The following is a 22,327-nucleotide window of genomic DNA, read 5'->3' as shown; positions in this document are numbered from 1 at the left end:
GGTTGTACGCTGAAAAGAAGCTTGTCCACCCTGATATGTTGAGAATCTTGACATCTGCACTCAAAGAGATCCGATATGCTTATGACCCGAGCTTAAAATTACCAGGTATGCAGGGCATGGGCACTACTTTCAACAGAAAGATGATAGAAAGACTCATAGCAAGGCGTATGTGTAATCTGTATAGAAAAATAGAAAAATAGGGTCTTTGGCCCCCTGAACACTGTTTTAAACAGGGGCTTATTTAACATTACATGATAGCGTGTATTTAGAACAAAGTAATAAAATGTTACACCTCAAGGTGACTCGGTGTTAATACGTCCTTGCGACACTTACTGTGAAAAATGTAAAGTATACTCTGATTATGATTTGTTAAATTTTTTCTTTACTTTTTTAATAAAAGGTACTCAGGCAAAACATGTGTCTTTCATTGTTTGGTGTGTAGCGGATGATAACATGTTGGGGGCCCTGTTAAGAAAACTTTATTATGATACAAGGGGAGTTGGCAGCTTGGGAAGCGCTGAAGCTCTTTATGGAAGGGCTGTAGATGAAAACGAACCTGTAAGCAGAGTTCTGGTGAAGAAATGGTTATCAGGGGAGGATGCATATTAACTACATAAACCCCCTAGGAGACGTTTTAAGAGACATCCTACAATAGTTAATGCGCAATTAGATTATCAATGGCAGGCGGATATCATCAGTCTTCAAGATTTAGCAAAACATAATAACGGAGCTCATTACATATTAACCGTTATAGATGTGCTGTCCAAGTATGCCTACGCAGAAGCATCACGCGATAAAACTGGGGCTAGCGTCACAGCCGCTTTTAAAGCCATCTTCGAGAAAGGGCGAATTCCTCAAAAACTACAAACAGATGCCGGTAAAGAATTCTTAAACAATACATTTCAGAAATTATGAAAGCACCACGGTGTTAAACATTTTCTAACACACACAGAGGTAAAAGCAGCGGTTGTAGAGCAGTTTAACAGAACTTTAAAGTCCAAGATGTGGAGGTATATTACGACCCACAACACCTACAGATACGTTGATGTTCTACAGGCCTTTTTAGATGTATATAATGCCAGTTATCACAGGACCATCAAACAGCACCCGTAGAGGTAACTCATACTAATTCATTATCTGTTTGGAGAACTGTCTATGGACATAATTTCGCTACAAAGGTGAAGAAGTCTATTTTTAAAAAAGGTGATCATGTAAGAATTTCTAGATTGAAAGGGGTCTTTACGAAGGGTTACCAACAGACTTTTAGCGATGAAATATTTATAGTGGAAAGTGTGGCGCTTAAAGAGGGTTTGTATATCTACAGTTTAAAGGACTATGATGGGGAAATGGTGTCTGGGGAATTTTACAAGGAAGAGTTACAAAGGATACCTGACGATCCGCACAGAGTGTATAGGGTGGAAAAGATTCTGAAAAGGAAAGGTAGAGTCGCTAATAGTCAGGCATATGTCAAATGGAGGGGGTGGCCGGAGAAATTTAACAGTTGGGTGCTGGCCAGCTCCCTGAAGGGTGTGTGAGCTGAGGATCGTCTAAAAGCTGATGTTAAGATGGAGACAGCGCCCTTTTATATCACCCTGCCGTCCAACGCTTCTAAAGACATATTCCCCAACAACCAAATTTCTAATTATACAGTGAAATTTGCTAAGCCTGTGGACCTGAAAGGTGATTGGGAGGTAGCCCTAACCGAGATCCAATACCCTAGAACCTGGAACACATTTACACAGACCGAGGCTAAGTTTTACCTAAAGCGTGAGTAGGACCCTGTGAGCATGCACAAGAGCATCCCATACGGCTACTACCCAACCATTTCAAGTGTTGTCGACGCCATCAACAAAGCCATAGGTACCATTGAAACATATACGAATACCCATCTGTCACTAGATAATGTCAGAAGGAAGGTGCTTCTTAAAACACAGAGTAGCACCACAACATTTAACTGTTCCGGTAAATTAAGCAGAGTTTTAGGAACAGTACAGAATGCTAAAAGTCCGGTCGAGCCGGATCACACGTGCACTGATATTAACGGGGGTTCTACACGATCTATGTGTATAGCGATATTGTAGAGGCACAGAGGATCGGAGATAGTTACTCGCCCTTGTTAAGATGTGTCCATGTACAGGGCAAAAATAATACGATGGTCAATATTCAATTCAACAAACCCGACTACATAGCAGTTTTTAAAAAACATTTTGACACTATTTCAATTATGATGTTCGACGATCAGTTGCAGCCGGTGTCCTTTAAATACAGGAAAGTTATTGTTAAGCTTCATTTAATACCGAGACGCGACAGAGGTTATTAAGCAGACGTCATGGTGGTGGTGAAAACATATAGGGACCCTTCAACGTACAGGGACTATTACCGAAACCAGGCCGGCTATGGAGGCCCACCGTACTTTCAAGGGTCACCCGCTATGTATGGGGCTGGTCTAGGAGGTTTCTTCCGCAGTCTGTTTAGAAGAGCTATGCCATTCTTGAGAAAAGGCTATGATATTGTAAAACCGCATGTTAAGGAGGCGGCTTCGAACATTGCCCATGATGTTGTTGGCTCTGTTACTTCGGCGGTTGCCGAACGCATGAACAAACAACTGCAACACAGCACTGGCTTAGTGTACAAGCCGCGCACGTGTGTTAAAAGGAAGCGACGCACATCGAGACGTAGAGGACCTCCGGCCCACCCAGGAGATCTTCAAAGCGCGCTCAGAAAAGAAAAACCCCAAGGCGGAAGAGAGCTAAGAAGAAGAAGAGATCCTCCTATAAAGTAAATATTTTTTTAAGCAGCACAAACTAAAGCATGGCCTTCGTACATTGTGCATCGGGCGAGTGCGCCAAATCTGAGTTAGACTTGTTTACTCTAAAGCCTACCCAGACAAGCATCGAAAACAGCTTCTTCATGGAGGTATCGCCTTTAGCCACTTTGACGCCGCTGGCCCCTATAGAGTTTTATGTATCAGGGTCCACGGATATGTATCTGAATCTCAAAAGCACGCTACTCCACCTTATGTGTAAAATTGTAAAAGCTGATGGTTCCAACATAGCAGCAGATGCTAAAGTGGCTACAATAGCTTACCCCCTCGCAACCTTGTTTAATCAGGTGGACATCACCCTGGGCGACCGTCTCATCACACAGAACGATAACATGTACGCCTACAGAGCCTACCTTGAGAGCATTCTAAATTACAGTAGCGATGCCCTCGACACGCAGCTTTCAACGGGGCTCTTGTACAAGGACACATGTGAACATTTTGAAGTCAAGGAGTTGGACGGTGAAAATCAGGGCTTTGTGAAAAGATCCAGTTTTGGTCCGGCAGTCGCCAGTTTGACCTCCTGGGCCACATACATTCAGACCTATTCTTCCAAGATAAACTGCTCATCAACGGAATCGATCTTAACATCAAGCTCACGCGTAAAAAGGATTCATTCTGTCTCATCAGCGGGGGTGCGGACCAGTACAAGTTGGACATACTGTCAGCGAGTCTGTTTGTAAAGAGGGTAAAAGTGTCTCTGAGCGTCAGACTAGCTCACGCCGACGCTTTGCAAATATTAAACGCCAAATACGCTGTGGAAGAGTGGCTCTGAAGGTATTCAGAATCACAGCCGGTACACGGTTAACGCAGCAACAGAATTTATTTCTGGGACAACTACCAATGCTTATCATCGGATTTGTGGACAATACCGCTTTTAGTGGCGCCTACGCCTCAAATCCCTTCATTTTTAAGCACTACAGCATCAACTATGCTGCGCTGGTCCACAAAGGCACTGTGATTCCTGCGAAACCCTACACACCCAGTTTTATAAACTCCAACTACATCAGGGAATACCAGGGGCTGGTTTTGATTACCCAGAAGCATCTACGGGACTGTGGTGTAGCCGTGACAAGAGAAGGCTATGGGACCGGATACACGCTGTTCGCATTCGACCTGACTCCCGACATGGAAGACGGTGATCACTACAGCCTGGTCAAAAACGGAAATCTAAAAGCTGAAATGGGATTTAGTAATCCGTTACCTACGAATGTGAACATGATCGTATTCTCGGTATTTGAAAGCATCATTCAGATCAACCACGCCAGACAGATTGTGTTTGACTATCTTTAAACGTTTGTGAAATGGACACTGTGCAGATACGGGACTTCTTAAGCAGGCACAAATGCGCTAGGAAATATTTTTTAGGTGTTTACCCTAGCGATGGGCTGCCTGACGAAATAGGGTCAGAAAGACCACGCACTCTAGTCTTTAACACCGATCCTCATTACAAGGGTGGAACACACTGAGTTGCCGTCTTTATAGATAGTGACAAGGTTACGGTGTTTGCCAGTACATCAGAGTTCCCCGAACATAGTATCTACACAAAACCCAAATTCAAGTTTGTGAAAAAAGCTGCGGCGAGGGTTGAGTATAACAAGCTAAGGGTCCAGGATTCACTGGCCATCACATTCGGGGAACACTGTATTTATTTTATCAGTAAAATGTCGGAGGGTACGTCATTTAGAAATTTCTATATCCGAGTGACCTTGTTAACAATGACAGTATAGTTGTGAAATATGTAAAAGAAAACACATGGGTCTCGGTCAGGCCTGTGAAAACAGAATATAGCGTCTGTCAAAATTGTAAGGGATTGTAGCACATGTATGTTTAATGTTTAACCCTTTCGATGCTGATGACGAGCTCAGCTCGTCATGATGCACAGTTGAGCTGTGCTGATGACGAGCTGAGCTCGTCATGAATACATAGTAAGAGCAATTTCCAGCACAGGGGGGGAAAACGCCTAGCAGCCAAGGTGTTAAAATAAAGACATTTTTAAAACACACATTAAGACTCTGTATTTCTATGCTGTCCCACACACCAGAATTGAAATGTTTTAAAAAGACGAGTGAGAAAGGTTGAAAATTTATAAAAGTATTTTATTACAAAGAGTTATGTAGGTTAAGCATTACATTGACATGCAATACTAAAGAAATATATAAAGGAAAATCACGGCTATACACGTAGAAGGCACAGTTATTCAAAAAGTCTGTAGAAACATTAAGGATTAATCCACGTCTGGGTTTTGGATGTGTGTCTTTTTCGCCGTAATGAAAGGCCAATTGAGTTGCTCCAAGAGGGGGATAGTGGGGGCCCGTCAGAGGCGGCAGGCGATGGCGGGAGGGGCACCTTTAAACTTTCAAGCATACAGTGGTGGTCGTTATTACCCACGAGTGTGGAAGGGATGTTGAGTTCAGCGGCCGCTTATAGAAACTGCTCCCAGCCTCTAGGAGCATTTTGATGTGTTAGGATCTAGGGTGAGTGAGACCATTGACCAGATCGTACATGTGTGAACCAACAGCCGGCTGTCCCTTGTAGAGAAATTCACCACGTTCATTCCATGCTGTTAGGTCTTTAGAAGCGGCTAGTTTACTCATCAACATTTGCGCGGCCCCCCTTTGCCTCTGACTTATATATTTTAGGAGGTCGTCAACAAAAATATTCGAGGGATGGGTCTGGGAAGGCTGCGGCTGTTGCGGCGGCGTAGCATGCGCAGGCGCTGCTAGCTGTTCAGAGTCCGGGGCATATAAAGTTAACCTGTTTATTCGGTATCCCACTGTTTGTAGTAGCTTAGAAATGTTTTAAGGGTGCTGGTGTAAAGGTTAGCTTTGTCGTAAGGGTTTAGATCTGTCCGGTTCAAAATGTCTTTAATTTCAGCATCCAGGCATCTAATTTCGCCGTATATCCCAGGCATTGTCCGCAGTAGAGCCCAGTTTCTCCAACTGTTGTTTAGGAACATTTTTCAAAGTTCCATTTTACACACACACATGCTCTTGGGGCATGTGTGTGCGCAAAATGTACTCCTAAACAGATTTCCTTTGGACACCCCTGCACCCTTGAAATTGCATTCTTAATTTGCGAATTTTCAATGGTGTATTGCAAATTAAGAATGTCTTTCCATTCATTCCTATGGGGAAGTATTCCTTAATTGCGATTCTCAATTAGAGAATCGCAATTAAGGAATTTTAAGAAATCGCTATTTTTGATAGCGATTTCTTGATGCATTGCATTTTGCAATTCCTTAATTGCGATTCCTTATTTTTCGCAATTAAGGAATCGCAAAATGCAATATTGATGCATGTGCCTGTTAGTGACAAACAACTTGATTAAGTCGATTGTGGGAAAAAAAACAATCAAACACTCACAATATAGATCTTTTGATTGGGTGTGAGTGTTTGATTGATTCAGATGCTCCGTCCATCACCACCCCCTTTTGTACCGCTTTTGGCCGCCATAAGTGTGGCAGGGTATGCTCAGACGTGAGTCCCTTGCTCACTCTGCCACTGGATTCAAGCAAGCCGGACTGAAGACGGCTGGAATGCCAGAAACCGGTCCTCGGAAGCTTGTTTCCGGTCCAGGGAAGACATGGCTTGGCAGTTCGAGCCGGACTGTTCCCATGAGGCACATTGTCAGACTGATTTGCATATAGCCATGTCTGAACTGGGGTGGCAGAGTGGGCTAAAGAACGGTGATGGATTATACCCAGATCTTTTGACTGGGTGCGAGTGTTTGATTGATTCAGATGCTACGTCCATCACCACCCCCTTTTGTACCACTGGTTTTGACAATGGCATATGTAGGCTTATGGAAGCACTCCGTCTCAAGGGTTGAGTATGTCGGATGTCCCCGATTAAGGGCGGCAGCAGCGAAAGTGAGGGCTCATGTAGTGGCAGCGTGCTTGCTGGCCTCAGTTCAATGGACCTGGAGGAAGCTAAAGAATCTGTAGCACCTCCTAATAAACCCATCTATGAAGACATAGCCCTTCAGGAGGATAAGGCTGCTGAGAAGATCGTTCTGCACCAGCCTGCTACAAGCGTCGAAGATGATGGTGCATCGCAGGACATTAGCGACTCTCAAGATTTCAGAGACGCCGCAGAAGGCGATGAAAATGCGAAGGTTAGTAACATTTTTAAAAAGTGTTATGAGCAGGCAATCACATAATGGTTTATTTTATTTCTTCAACTAACGAACTGTCAATACTTTCTTCTTTTTGACCCTAGAGAGCAACCACAGTTGGATGCACCTACTTCATAAACTATGTTAAAAAAGATGTAGCACCTCCTAGCCCACCCATCTATGAAGACATGGACCTTCAGGAGGATACGGGTGCTGAGAAGGGTGTTCTGCAACAACCTGGTACAAGCGTCGAAGATGATGGGGCATCGCAGGACATTAGTGACACTCAAGATTTCAGAGCCGCTGCAGAGAGCGGTGAAAATGCAGAGGTTAGTAAGAAAATGTTATGCGCAGTCACCTACATAACGATGTATTTTATTTCTTCAACTAACGGATTGTAATTCTTTCTTCTTTTGAACCCTAGAGAGAAACCCCAAAAAAGCCTGCGCCAGAATCGCTGTCTACAAAAGCGAGCAATGTAATTTTCAATTGTCTGTGGTGCTCAAAACAGGCTGAAAGTTCCACATGCCAAAACCGTGATGGCTGCGACAAGTGTGTATGCGGCTCGGACATGTGTGAAAAGAAAGATGAAGGCATGTCCTACTATGCAAGGCAGGAAGTTAAGGCTTTTGCCGCACAGTTGGTACTAAACTGTGTCAGGCTTGACTATTACAGCCTTTGTAACGGCCATCAAATCAACGATCCGCAGCAGGAGGCTCACAAATGCTTGTGTGAATCATACAGAGCAAGAACAATACAATATATTTGTAGTATGTTAGACCCGTACAAGGTGTATAAACTGCTAACGGTGGTCTATGGGTTGTACGCTGAAAAGAAGCTTGTCCACCCTGATATGTTGAGAATCTTGACATCTGCACTCAAAGAGATCCGATATGCTTATGACCCGAGCTTAAAATTACCAGGTATGCAGGGCATGGGCACTACTTTCAACAGAAAGATGATAGAAAGACTCGTAGCAAGGCGTATGTGTAATCTGTATAGAAAAATAGAAAAATAGGGTCTTTGGCCCCCTGAACACTGTTTTAAACAGGGGCTTATTTAACATTACATGATAGCGTGTATTTAGAACAAAGTAATAAAATGTTACACCTCAAGGTGACTCGGTGTTAATACGTCCTTGCGACACTTACTGTGAAAAATGTAAAGTATACTCTGATTATGATTTGTTAAATTTTTTCTTTACTTTTTTAATAAAAGGTACTCAGGCAAAACATGTGTCTTTCATTGTTTGGTGTGTAGCGGATGATAACATGTTGGGGGCCCTGTTAAGAAAACTTTATTATGATACAAGGGGAGTTGGCAGCTTGGGAAGCGCTGAAGCTCTTTATGGAAGGGCTGTAGATGAAAACGAACCTGTAAGCAGAGTTCTGGTGAAGAAATGGTTATCAGGGGAGGATGCATATTAACTACATAAACCCCCTAGAAGACGTTTTAAGAGACGTCCTACAATAGTTAATGCGCAATTAGATTATCAATGGCAGGCGGATATCATCAGTCTTCAAGATTTAGCAAAACATAATAACGGAGCTCATTACATATTAACCGTTATAGATGTGCTGTCCAAGTATGCCTACGCAGAAGCATCACGCGATAAAACTGGGGCTAGCGTCACAGCCGCTTTTAAAGCCATCTTCGAGAAAGGGCGAATTCCTCAAAAACTACAAACAGATGCCGGTAAAGAATTCTTAAACAATACATTTCAGAAATTATGAAAGCACCACGGTGTTAAACATTTTCTAACACACACAGAGGTAAAAGCAGCGGTTGTAGAGCAGTTTAACAGAACTTTAAAGTCCAAGATGTGGAGGTATATTACGGCCCACAACACCTACAGATACGTTGATGTTCTACAGGCCTTTTTAGATGTATATAATGCCAGTTATCACAGGACCATCAAACAGCACCCGTAGAGGTAACTCATACTAATTCATTATCTGTTTGGAGAACTGTCTATGGACATAATTTCGCTACAAAGGGGAAGAAGTCTATTTTTAAAAAAGGTGATCATGTAAGAATTTCTAAATTGAAAGGGGTCTTTACGAAGGGTTACCAACAGACTTTTAGCGATGAAATATTTATAGTGGAAAGTGTGGCGCTTAAAGAGGGTTTGTATATCTACAGTTTAAAGGACTATGATGGGGAAATGGTGTCTGGGGAATTTTACAAGGAAGAGTTACAAAGGATACCTGACGATCCGCACAGAGTGTATAGGGTGGAAAAGATTCTGAAAAGGAAAGGTAGAGTCGCTAATAGTCAGGCATATGTCAAATGGAGGGGGTGGCCGGAGAAATTTAACAGTTGGGTGCTGGCCAGCTCCCTGAAGGGTGTGTGAGCTGAGGATCGTCTAAAAGCTGATGTTAAGATGGAGACAGCGCCCTTTTATATCACCCTGCCGTCCAACGCTTCTAAAGACATATTCCCCGACAACCAAATTTCTAATTATACAGTGAAATTTGCTAAGCCTGTGGACCTGAAAGGTGATTGGGAGGTAGCCCTAACCGAGATCCAATACCCTAGAACCTGGAACACATTTACACAGACCGAGGCTAAGTTTTACCTAAAGCGTGAGTAGGACCCTGTGAGCATGCACAAGAGCATCCCATACGGCTACTACCCAACCATTTCAAGTGTTGTCGACGCCATCAACAAAGCCATAGGTACCATTGAAACATATACGAATACCCATCTGTCACTAGATAATGTCAGAAGGAAGGTGCTTCTTAAAACACAGAGTAGCACCACAACATTTAACTGTTCCGGTAAATTAAGCAGAGTTTTAGGAACAGTACAGAATGCTAAAAGTCCGGTCGAGCCGGATCACACGTGCACTGATATTAAGGGGGGTTCTACACGCTCTATGTGTATAGCGATATTGTAGAGGCACAGAGGATCGGAGATAGTTACTCGCCCTTGTTAAGATGTGTCCATGTACAGGGCAAAAATAATACGATGGTCAATATTCAATTCAACAAACCCGACTACATAGCAGTTTTTAAAAACCATTTTGACACTATTTCAATTATGATGTTCGACGATCAGTTGCAGCCGGTGTCCTTTAAATACAGGAAAGTTATTGTTAAGCTTCATTTAATACCGAGACGCGACAGAGGTTATTAAGCAGACGTCATGGTGGTGGTGAAAACATATAGGGACCCTTCAACGTACAGGGACTATTACCGAAACCAGGCCGGCTATGGAGGCCCACCGTACTTTCAAGGGTCACCCGCTATGTATGGGGCTGGTCTAGGAGGTTTCTTCCGCAGTCTGTTTAGAAGAGCTATGCCATTCTTGAGAAAAGGCTATGATATTGTAAAACCGCATGTTAAGGAGGCGGCTTCGAACATTGCCCATGATGTTGTTGGCTCTGTTACTTCGGCGGTTGCCGAACGCATGAACAAACAACTGCAACACAGCACTGGCTTAGTGTACAAGCCGCGCACGTGTGTTAAAAGGAAGCGACGCACATCGAGACGTAGAGGACCTCCGGCCCACCCAGGAGATCTTCAAAGCGCGCTCAGAAAAGAAAAACCCCAAGGCGGAAGAGAGCTAAGAAGAAGAAGAGATCCTCCTATAAAGTAAATATTTTTTTAAGCAGCACAAACTAAAGCATGGCCTTCGTACATTGTGCATCGGGCGAGTGCGCCAAATCTGAGTTAGACTTGTTTACTCTAAAGCCTACGCAGACAAGCATCGAAAACAGCTTCTTCATGGAGGTATCGCCTTTAGCCACTTTGACGCCGCTGGCCCCTATAGAGTTTTATGTATCAGGGTCCACGGATATGTATCTGAATCTCAAAAGCACGCTACTCCACCTTATGTGTAAAATTGTAAAAGCTGATGGTTCCAACATAGCAGCAGATGCTAAAGTGGCTACAATAGCTTACCCCCTCGCAACCTTGTTTAATCAGGTGGACATCACCCTGGGCGACCGTCTCATCACACAGAACGATAACATGTACGCCTACAGAGCCTACCTTGAGAGCATTCTAAATTACAGTAGCGATGCCCTCGACACGCAGCTTTCAACGGGGCTCTTGTACAAGGACACATGTGAACATTTTGAAGTCAAGGAGTTGGACGGTGAAAATCAGGGCTTTGTGAAAAGATCCAGTTTTGGTCCGGCAGTCGCCAGTTTGACCTCCTGGGCCACATACATTCAGACCTATTCTTCCAAGATAAACTGGTCATCAACGGAATCGATCTTAACATCAAGCTCACGCGTAAAAAGGATTCATTCTGTCTCATCAGCGGGGATGCGGACCAGTACAAGTTGGACATACTGTCAGCGAGTCTGTTTGTAAAGAGGGTAAAAGTGTCTCTGAGCGTCAGACTAGCTCACGCCGACGCTTTGCAAATATTAAACGCCAAATACGCTGTGGAAGAGTGGCTCTGAAGGTATTCAGAATCACAGCCGGTACACGGTTAACGCAGCAACAGAATTTATTTCTGGGACAAGTACCAATGCTTATCATCGGATTTGTGGACAATACCGCTTTTAGTGGCGCCTACGCCTCAAATCCCTTCATTTTTAAGCACTACAGCATCAACTATGCTGCGCTGGTCCACAAAGGCACTGTGATTCCTGCGAAACCCTACACACCCAGTTTTATAAACTCCAACTACATCAGGGAATACCAGGGGCTGGTTTTGATTAACCAGAAGCATCTACGGGACTGTGGTGTAGCCGTGACAAGAGAAGGCTATGGGACCGGATACACGCTGTTCGCATTCGACCTGACTCCCGACATGGAAGACGGTGATCACTACAGCCTGGTCAAAAACGGAAATCTAAAAGCTGAAATGCGATTTAGTAATCTGTTACCTACGAATGTGAACATGATCGTATTCTCGGTATTTGAAAGCATCATTCAGATCAACCACGCCAGACAGATTGTGTTTGACTATCTTTAAACGTTTGTGAAATGGACACTGTGCAGATACGGGACTTCTTAAGCAGGCACAAATGCGCTAGGAAATATTTTTTAGGTGTTTACCCTAGCGATGGGCTGCCTGACGAAATAGGGTCAGAAAGACCACGCACTCTAGTCTTTAACACCGATCCTCATTACAAGGGTGGAACACACTGAGTTGCCGTCTTTATAGATAGTGACAAGGTTACGGTGTTTGCCAGTACATCAGAGTTCCCCGTACATAGTATCTACACAAAACCCAAATTCAAGTTTGTGAAAAAAGCTGCGGCGAGGGTTGAGTATAACAAGCTAAGGGTCCAGGATTCACTGGCCATCACATTCGGGGAACACTGTATTTATTTTATCAGTAAAATGTCGGAGGGTACGTCATTTAGAAATTTCTTAAATCTATATCCGAGTGACCTTGTTAACAATGACAGTATAGTTGTGAAATATGTAAAAGAAAACACATGGGTCTCGGTCAGGCCTGTGAAAACAGAATATAGCGTCTGTCAAAATTGTAAGGGATTGTAGCACATGTATGTTTAATGTTTAACCCTTTCGATGCTGATGACGAGCTCAGCTCGTCATGATGCACAGTTGAGCTGTGCTGATGACGAGCTGAGCTCGTCATGAATACATAGTAAGAGCAATTTCCAGCACAGGGGGGGAAAACGCCTAGCAGCCAAGGTGTTAAAATAAAGACATTTTTAAAACACACATTAAGACTCTGTATTTCTATGCTGTCCCACACACCAGAATTGAAATGTTTTAAAAAGACGAGTGAGAAAGGTTGAAAATTTATAAAAGTATTTTATTACAAAGAGTTATGTAGGTTAAGCATTACATTGACATGCAATACTAAAGAAATATATAAAGGAAAATCACGGCTATACACGTAGAAGGCACAGTTATTCAAAAAGTCTGTAGAAACATTAAGGATTAATCCACGTCTGGGTTTTGGATGTGTGTCTTTTTCGCCGTAATGAAAGGCCAATTGAGTTGCTCCAAGAGGGGGATAGTGGGGGCCCGTCAGAGGCGGCAGGCGATGGCGGGAGGGGCACCTTTAAACTTTCAAGCATACAGTGGTGGTCGTTATTACCCACGAGTGTGGAAGGGATGTTGAGTTCAGCGGCCGCTTATAGAAACTGCTCCCAGCCTCTAGGAGCATTTTGATGTGTTAGGATCTAGGGTGAGTGAGACCATTGACCAGATCGTACATGTGTGAACCAACAGCCGGCTGTCCCTTGTAGAGAAATTCACCACGTTCATTCCATGCTGTTAGGTCTTTAGAAGCGGCTAGTTTACTCATCAACATTTGCGCGGCCCCCCTTTGCCTCTGACTTATATATTTTAGGAGGTCGTCAACAAAAATATTCGAGGGATGGGTCTGGGAGGGCTGCGGCTGTTGCGGCGGCGTAGCATGCGCAGGCGCTGCTAGCTGTTCAGAGTCCGGGGCATATAAAGTTAACCTGTTTTATTCGGTATCCCACTGTTTGTAGTAGCTTAGAAATGTTTTAAGGGTGCTGGTGTAAAGGTTAGCTTTGTCGTAAGGGTTTAGATCTGTCCGGTTCAAAATGTCTTTAATTTCAGCATCCAGGCATCTAATTTCGCCGTATATCCCAGGCATTGTCCGCAGTAGAGCCCAGTTTCTCCAACTGTTGTTTAGGAACCAAATACATCTTTGAGGCATGCTCCATCAGAGTCCTGAGAGGAGGCTTGTAATTACGGGTATAGCTATGACCAGCAATGAGCCTATAAAGCCCCCAGACTGTTTCACCAGTTTCTTCTTGGTGAGGAGTGAGGCCCTTTTATTACTGAGCTTCCTGATAAGATGTTGCTTCTTCTTCAACACTTGTAACTGGCTCTTTGATATAGGGACGTTGTCTTTTAGGGTGTTTAAAGCTATTTCTGAAATTGCTGCCCCTAAATCGTCAGAAGCAGCGCAGAGGTGGGCCTTTTGGTGTTGGGGACTGGCTGTTACCAACATTTTCAGGAGGGCCAAATTGCGACGTAGGCGGTCAGACATGGTCAGCACCTGGGGGTTATAAGGCCTGGTACAAATGTCTCTAAAGGTCTTCAGCGCTGCCTTTTATAGGCTCGGGACTTAGTCTTTGGGGTGTAAGCGACTGGGAGATCAGGGGGAAAAATATCCGCCCTTAGTCTGTAGTCTTCTAGAGTATTATTTTTTAGGTCGACCAGCAGGTAGCCGTGGGGTTTTGATGTAGCGTCGTTAAAGGCCTCCATGAAGAAGTGTGTGTTCCCAGGGTACATCTGCTTAACTATGACGGATATTTGCTGTTTGTCAATGGTATTTTTAAACAAAACAAGGTATGAGGCATTGAGTGCTATAGAGCTGCTGTTCTTACCCTTGTAAAACAGGTTCTGCACAATGTAACATATGCTTAGATTGCGGTGATGTGAATATTTAGTAAAGCTCGCTCTAGCTCAGGATGGTCACCACCTTCACGCATAAGGTCATCGACAATCACCATGTTTACAAGGGTCGGGGTAGCAGCTCATCATCGTTGAGATTCTCAGGTATACCTTTCATAAATCTGATATGAGGGAAGCTGCGGAACAGGTTGGTATAAAGCTCTTGCCAGCACGAATAAAGCCATACAATGTTATCAGGTGTTTGGGATAAAGCACCTGCAGCATTTTCTTAGAGCTTTTTTTATAAAGTAGCTTTTACCGCAGTTTGAGGGCCCTGCTAACACACAGAAGAATAGGTGCTGTATTCGGGTGCCCATTATGCTGGTGGTGTCCTCTCTAATGCTCCTAATATCCTAATATATTGTCAAAAACAACGTGTAAGGCTTTATGTAGGGGCTGAGTTGTTATTTTCCACTTCTTTTTGGATCTGACTATGCAGGGCTGGTTAACAACGATGGTTTTATCATTTTCATGAGCAGCCGCTGCAGAGTATTTATGCACCAGATTTTTCAGACTGTCAAAATTAATTTTTAGGGTGTTGCTGAGGTTTAATGTTATACTTTTGACCTTCATACACACTTTGTTGGTGTTTGTTATGTATGATGATGTCGTAGGTCCGGCTGAGGTATATTCTATTATGTGCTCATCCTATCGAGTTCGCTGGTCAAATTACTTAGATAATCCCCAAGAGGAGGATCTTCATCCCCCGGTTTACTCAGAAAAATCACTGAGTCGGTATCATGATACAGACAGCGATCCTGAAGTTTATCCATAACACTGTGAAGCTCTAGACGGGCGTGTGCAGCCATGAAGCATGCTATAAAGATGTTTATGTCGTTATACGTTGTGGGATACTTTTTTGTGTATTTCCAGCACACAGCAGCTGTGTGGTCATCGATAAACTCGCAGCTGGACACCTTGTAACAAGGTGCAAAAAAGTACTTATTTTTGGGAAAGGAAAGAACACACCGGGTTATGTGTACTAATTATTCATGAGTATCTTAGACATGTATTGTATAATAACTCATTTTCAACTCTTAGAAATCTGATTGATGTTATTTATTTTTTATGCATATTTGATACTATTTTCTCTTTGTAGTTAAGTTACTAATCTATCTTTTTTTCTTTTTATCTCCTTGTTTTATCTTTTTTCTATATATATATTTTCAATTATTTAGTTTACAAAAGACATTTTCACATACAATACATTAGGATAGTTTCACATAAAATCTGAATCATATAAAAAACATCATTTCTGTTTGAGACTTCATATAAACGCAGAATTAATTCCTTCAACGCGTTTCGGCGGTCGCCTTCGTCAGGAAATCTGCTTTGGTCTTTGCTATAATACCCGTAGCTTGTTTATGTGGACGTCGTGACTTCCAATAGATTTATGTTTTAGATTTGTATCATTAGCATGGGACCAGGCTTTGTTTCTCAAGCGTAGGTTATCTTTAATTGTATATGCGTGTATATCCGACTTGAATCCGACGAGACAACTCCGTTCCTAGTTTGCCAATATGGGTGCTCTGGATATATAGGTTGTTTCCTTAAAATAATCAAATCAATCCGTTAAATATACTGCTTCTTTCGGTTAGAATAGGTTTCGGATTTCAGTTGCACCTAAAGATGTCAAAGTCCGAGTTCCAATTAAATTTGATGCTTTAACCTTAATTAAAAAAGTTGTTTACTTGTGTTAGCTAGGCCAGCTAAACAAAGTGCTCCTCTTGATAGTGCAGGATTTTATTTCTATACAAACTGTCTGATGTTTGAAATGAAGAAGTCCTCGAAGTGCCTCCGGTTCAGGAATGGGTTCCTGAACCGGAGGCACTTCGAGGACTTCTTCATTTCAAACATCAGACAGTTTGTATAGAAATAAAATCCTGCACTATCAAGAGGAGCACTTTGTTTAGCTGGCCTAGCTAACACAAGTAAACAACTTTTTTAATTAAGGTTAAAGCATCAAATTTAATTGGAACTCGGACTTTGACATCTTTAGGTGCAACTGAAATCCGAAACCTATTCTAACCGAAAGAAGCAGTACATTTAACGGATTGATTTGATTATTTTAAGGAAACAACCTATATATCCAGAGCACCCATATTGGCAAACTAGGAACGGAGTTGTCACGTCGGATTCAAGTCGGATATACACGCATATACAGTTAAAGATAACCTACGCTTGAGAAACAAAGCCTGGTCCCATGCTAATGATACAAATCTAAAACATAAATCTATTGGAAGTCACGACGTCCACATAAACAAGCTACGGGTATTATAGCAAAGACCAAAGCAGATTTCCTGATGAAGGCGACCGCCGAAACGCGTTGAAGGAATTATTTCTGCGTTTATATGAAGTCTCAAACAGAAATGATGTTTTTTATATGATTCAGATTTTATGTGAAACTATCCTAATGTATTGTATGTGAAAATGTCTTTTGTAAACTAAATAATTGAAAATATATATATAGAAAAAAGATAAAACAAGGAGATAAAAAGAAAAAAGATAGATTAGTAACTTAACTACAAAGAGAAAATAGTATCAAAGATGCATAAAAAATAAATAACATCAATCAGATTTCTAAGAGTGGAAAATGAGTTATTATATAATACATGTCTAAGATACTCATGAATAATTAGTACACATAACCCGGTGTGTTCTTTCCTTTCCCAAAAATACTTTACCTTGCCAGGGTTCATCCTTTAAGGCAGGGGCCCCAATTTTTTCTACAAAGCAAAAAGGTACTTAACCCTTTCGATGCTGATGACGAGCTCAGCTCGTCATCACCCAAAGGTGTCGTGTGCTGATGACGAGCTGAGCTCGTCATGGTGCCACTAAAATGACATTTTCCAGCACAGGGGGGGAAAACGCCCAGCAGCCATGTGGTTAAACAGTTCGTCAGGATCTGTTATTAAGGTCGTATTTGACATGTTTGTACGCTGTGCGAATTTTCCCCATAAGGAGTTGAAACAGAGTTTAGCTAACTCTCGGCGGGCAGGGTTGACCTCTATCAAATGTGGTTGTTAACGTAAACCCTTGTGCTTGTGGTAGTCATTGATGTATTTCTGCTTTACAGCTTGACTAGTACACCAATCAGGATATCTGGAGGCCTTCTGTTTGTCTCTGAGAAATAAATTATTGTAGCGTGAAAAGAGATGTGTCGTGGTCCTCTTAAAATGCTACGCCTTGTGTACTCTGCCGAGTCTGTAGCCTTTGTTTAAGGCAGCTTGGACCTCGATGGTGCACCAGGTTCCTGTGAGCATCCTTTTTTCTTCGGTGTGACTGCAACCACCGATTTCTTTAAATACAGCGCATGTTCGACAGAGGGGGAACATCAGCTTACCATCGACTCTATATGGTAACACTGGAAAGTAAAGCTGCCTTGGAGGATAGATTTCACATTTGACTAACCCAAAGTATTCGGAAAGGGGCTTAAAGTCTCTATATATGATGGTAGGGTGTCCTAAGGGGTACACCTTCATTTTGTTTACAAACGGGTACAGACTGGTGAAATCATAATAGTGTATTTTCTCACCCTCACAAGCGGCCCTGTACAGCTGTATGGCATTTGTACGCCCCGAATAAGGCATCGCAGGGTTCCAGAGGTTGTGGTAAATCACGTCTCTGAAGGAATGAACGGAGCTCAGTGTTGGTTGCTACCATATCTAACCACTCGTGCTCCCATAGTACCCGCAGAGCAAAGCCACATTTTTTAGCATACTGGGCCCTTATCATAGTACGTCTGTGCAAGTGTCCAAATTTGGCCCCCATCAGACTGTTAAACTCGTGGGGTTTGTAACACTGAGGACAGCCGTGGTAAAAACAGCCGTTGTATTCAAAGGCCGTCGGCACGCCCTTAATTTCAGCGTACCCATCCAGGTAATAGGGACCCAGGCGGTATTCACCACCCTGTAAGGCATGCCGAATATCTATGTCTTCCTTCTCAGAGACGTACATGAGCCATTGGATAGAAGGGGTTGAATAACGTTTCTGTTTACCTTTATAGAGGTCTGGCGGCACTAGAGCGATACTTTCTGGTCTTAAAAACATGTGTTTGTAGATGGACATACACATGGAGGCCAAGGTGATGTTTTGAAAAGGGTCTATGTATTCAACCGACTTTGGCATTTGAGGTGTCTTGGGTTTCAAGACCCTGACTTTCTTAGTCATTTGAGGAGTTTTGTGTTTCATGACCCTGACTTTCTTAGTCATAGACACCACAACATTTCTGAAGAGGTTGCAGGCCTGTCGCAGGATCATTACATCGGCCTTGCAATAGGCTTTCGATTCGGTTTGAAAATTAAACTCCTTTTCATGGTTTTCAGAGTACCACTGTAGAAAGCTTTCTTTCTCAGCAGGCATCATATAAATCAACCCGTAGCTGTCCGGAGGCGGCATGGGCCCCACATAATTCTGGTTCGCCCAAGTGTTAAAAAAGTGTGGAAAATAACCTTTACACCTGGGGAAACCAAAAGCTTTTGGCAGCTTGCTCAATTTCATGGGTAGGAAATTCAGGGGGTCTATGAATCTTATTTGTAACTGCCCAGCCATTAACAACATCAGCTTGGAACCTTGAGTGAGGACTTCTACTTGCACCTTTTCACGAATCATATTCTGTAAAATAAAGAATGAGTCGTATGCTTTAGATTTGTGGGCCAGCATGGTATACCCTTTGAATTTGGACTGAATGCATGTATTAAGGAAATCACCAACGCACGTTTGCCCCTCAAACTCCCAGCAGTCATCGGAAGTTAGATGGTGAGCGTAAATATAGTTAGGTTGGTGTACCCCCGTTCCTTGTGTGCACTCTGTTTCAAAAATGATGTAATCTTCGGTTTTAGGCTGATGTCTGCCTTTAACCATGTAACACTGGTGTACAAATTCAGCCAGACATGAAATCTGACACCTTGGACATTTCATGCCTTTGCATTTGTGCTCTGTTGACACGTACCGGCCACACTCTTGACAGTCCATATTAGGGCTGCATTTAATAGCTTCACGGTGTATGCACAAGCAGTCTTGCGAGCGACAAAACATCTTACAGGTGCGACACAGCACCTTCAGGGCATTGTCTACAATGCAACCATCCCTCGGACACATCCTAAAATGTATTTCACACTGATGATGTGCCTTAGTGCTCTATATATGGTCGCAATGTGTGCACACGTACTTGACGCCCAGACAATTTTTAAGGTTCAAGATACCGTAAAAGTGATTCTCATGGTGAAGGACATATACAGTCTTGTTTTTCACATGATCCCCTTTTGTAAAGTACTTCCAAGAACCGTTGTGATAAAAAACTTTCCCGGTAACGGCAAAATAGTTCTCAAAAAGACCTATGTCGCCAAAGCCGACCATGCGGTCTGGAGGTATTTCAAGAACCTCATGGGCTTCAGCTGCTCTAGACATGAGGACAGCGTCGGTGGTGTTGCGACCCATCAGCAATCCCGCGATGCTGGCCGCCAGACAGGTGTTGGCTGCTCCGTTGTTAAAGTTGAGCAGCCAACGCTGTTTCTTACCAATGATCTTACTGTACAGGATGATCTTTAAAGGCGTGGAAACATCCCCCCTCACAACCCCTTACAATAAGGGCTATGACTCTGAAAGTGCCATAGGCGACTAGTTCAGCCTTACTCTGTAAAAGCTTTGACAGGTTTTCAAAAAATTCCACAGCATCAAACACATCAAGGCCCTTCGTTTGGTGAACAACAGACTGTCAAGGCCCTGCCCCTGGAAGCGGAGCTGGAAAACATCATTAGGACCCACATCACGTATCAACCTATGTATAAGTGATTGCACAGTCTGCTGTATGACTAAATTCCCGTGCATGTAGGACCTTATCCGGTGTAGGTTAATAAAACTAAAGTCCTCGTAGTGCTCTGTAGCGTTAAATCTCTCTATAGTACGACTGTAGGTTCTGACGCTCTCTAAGAACACTGTCTCTGAATCCTCATCTTGAGGAATCTGACTGGAGGGGGAGTTTGCTGCTGTATCATTTTGGGGATTCTGGTTTAGGCCGGGCTCTGGGGTCCTTTTAAGACGTTGTGTAGCGCATATTTTGGCTTTATTTAATTTACTTATTAAAAGCTGGCGTTGCTTAGCGCTATTAGCCCACTTATTTTTTTTGCTGGACTATACTTTTCTAGGGGTGAACAACACTTACAATGCAACTTTTACATAACAGAGCCTTTACAACGCAACCATCACAACGCAAACAATTACAACGCATTGCTCAGGGGGGCGCTCTAGGATAGGGAATAGGTTAATTTACTATCCAATAACCTTCCCTAGTGTCCATGGCGACTGGAGTTGGAATAGTAAATTAAACTATTCACTATCCAGCGCCCCAAAGCACCATGCGTTGTAATGGACTGCGTTTTAATAATTGTGTTGTAAAGGTATGCGATGTAAATGCAAGCGTTGTAACATCATACATCCTTTTCTAGGTAGCTGACCCCCTCTTACCTGAACAGTATGGTTTGTGTATGTGTGTGATGTGCTCATAGAGACCTCTGCTACAGCCCCAGCCCTAGGACCTTCTGTGTGTTCATGGGATTGTCATTTTGGGCTCTACCCCGAAATCCCTCCAATTGCACCGCCCAAGGTCTGTCCTCACCTGAACTTGTGTAATGACTGGTGCATTGTACCGGTGTATGTGATTCAAAATATATAATCTTGCTTGAGGGGTTCCAGGTCCTTTTTATGGTTGAGGAAGCATAAGAAGCGCAGGGACTTTGTCAGAACTGTGTGGACCCTGCTGCTGTATTTAGATTTATGCTTACTTTTATTAATACCTAGGGCTTGTTGGTTCTTTAAGGGCCTACATCGGCATAGTCAAGAGGGAATACTCCAAATGTCGGACACTGTTGTTTGGCACGTTTGTATGATAACCCTTTTACACTGGTCAATCATCTGTAGTATCTTTCGCTGCGCCTCCAGCCCCGATCTGTCGTCGCTACCTCACACCCCTAGTTTTAAGGTGGCGGTGTTTACTTGTCGTTTTAACTTTCTGACCTCCAATTGTATGTCTTTCACATGGCCCCTAGTACCTCTTTTGGGTTTACAGAATCGTATTGCGGCGGATTAGGGATAAATACAGTGTCCCGTTGTACACCTGTCGGCAACATCCCTGGACCCCCACTGCCCCATCCGCAGCAACACCATTCTGTAACTGAGGGGCCAGAGGGTTCATAGAAAGCAGGTCCCAGTGCGAACACCCCGGGGCTGCCATGAAAGGGTCCTCACTAGATACGTTCTCTAAACCCTGATTTGACCAGTCGTCCCAACCCATACTATTATCGCCGCATATTGCTGATGGTGATGTGTGGCTTACACTAGGCGCGGGGCTGGTTGGGTCATATGCTCCCAGCGGGGGGATAGGTGACATAACGGTTGGGGAGTGTAAATGTCCGTCAAAACAATTGTGGTCCCTATCAGCTAAGGAATGGTCGTGGTTGTGGGCAGGTGAATGTCTAATAGCTGTATACAAATAACCAATGTCCGTGCTGGAAGGGCTCTTGTTCGCTGCTTCTGAGGGGCTATCAAGTTTGGCGACTATACCTATCAATGCCTTGAGACCACCACTGCTACCGTTGTAAGGGGTGCCTGTGGGCTGTGCATTATCAGCCTTTGAGCTGAGCTTCTAAGCCCAGCAGGCATGATTATAGCACGTTTTAGGGTTTAGTCTAGGGGGAACCCCTCTACAGTAGCCATTAGTTTATTTAAAACTATAGAGGACTTCAAGGTATGGGTAGGAAACAACGCCGTAAGGATCTTGATTAAGGGATCTTCCTGCACCCCATGGTTCTTCTTAAGATAGGATCTTGAGAGGCGCCTCGCTTTAGGAGTTTGGGGCTGTACCATATCTTCAGCGACTGTCGTTGAGGCTTTGAGAGGGTTCAGATACGCTGCGTCGCTTTTACACTGAACAGGCCTAACGTTGTCTGGGCTTGTAAGAACGTCTTCGCTGTTGCCCCCTTCCGGTGTAGAATAGACATTCCTGTAGGATTGTTCAATATGCTGG

At 43.4% G+C, this 22,327-nt stretch overlaps 2 protein-coding genes across 2 annotated transcripts; both read left to right on the top strand.

Moving 5' to 3' along the window:
* Window positions 1–3,664: 3,664 nt before the first annotated feature.
* LOC147712067 (uncharacterized protein F54H12.2-like) lies at window positions 3,665–4,114 on the top strand. Its single transcript, XM_086919589.1, has one exon. The coding sequence runs from the start codon at window positions 3,665–3,667 to the stop codon at window positions 4,112–4,114; it is 450 nt and encodes a 149-aa protein (XP_086775715.1).
* Window positions 4,115–11,419: 7,305 nt separating this feature from the next.
* On the top strand, window positions 11,420–11,869 carry LOC147712066 (uncharacterized protein F54H12.2-like). Its single transcript, XM_086919588.1, has one exon. The coding sequence runs from the start codon at window positions 11,420–11,422 to the stop codon at window positions 11,867–11,869; it is 450 nt and encodes a 149-aa protein (XP_086775714.1).
* The last annotated feature ends 10,458 nt before the right edge of the window (window positions 11,870–22,327 follow it).

The sequence above is a fragment of the Lissotriton vulgaris genome, chromosome 5, assembly GCF_964263255.1.
Source record: "Lissotriton vulgaris chromosome 5, aLisVul1.2, whole genome shotgun sequence".
Lineage (NCBI taxonomy): Eukaryota > Metazoa > Chordata > Amphibia > Caudata > Salamandridae > Lissotriton > Lissotriton vulgaris.
Note: the sequence above shows the minus strand (reverse complement) of the source record. Positions and strands in the feature narration are given on the sequence as shown.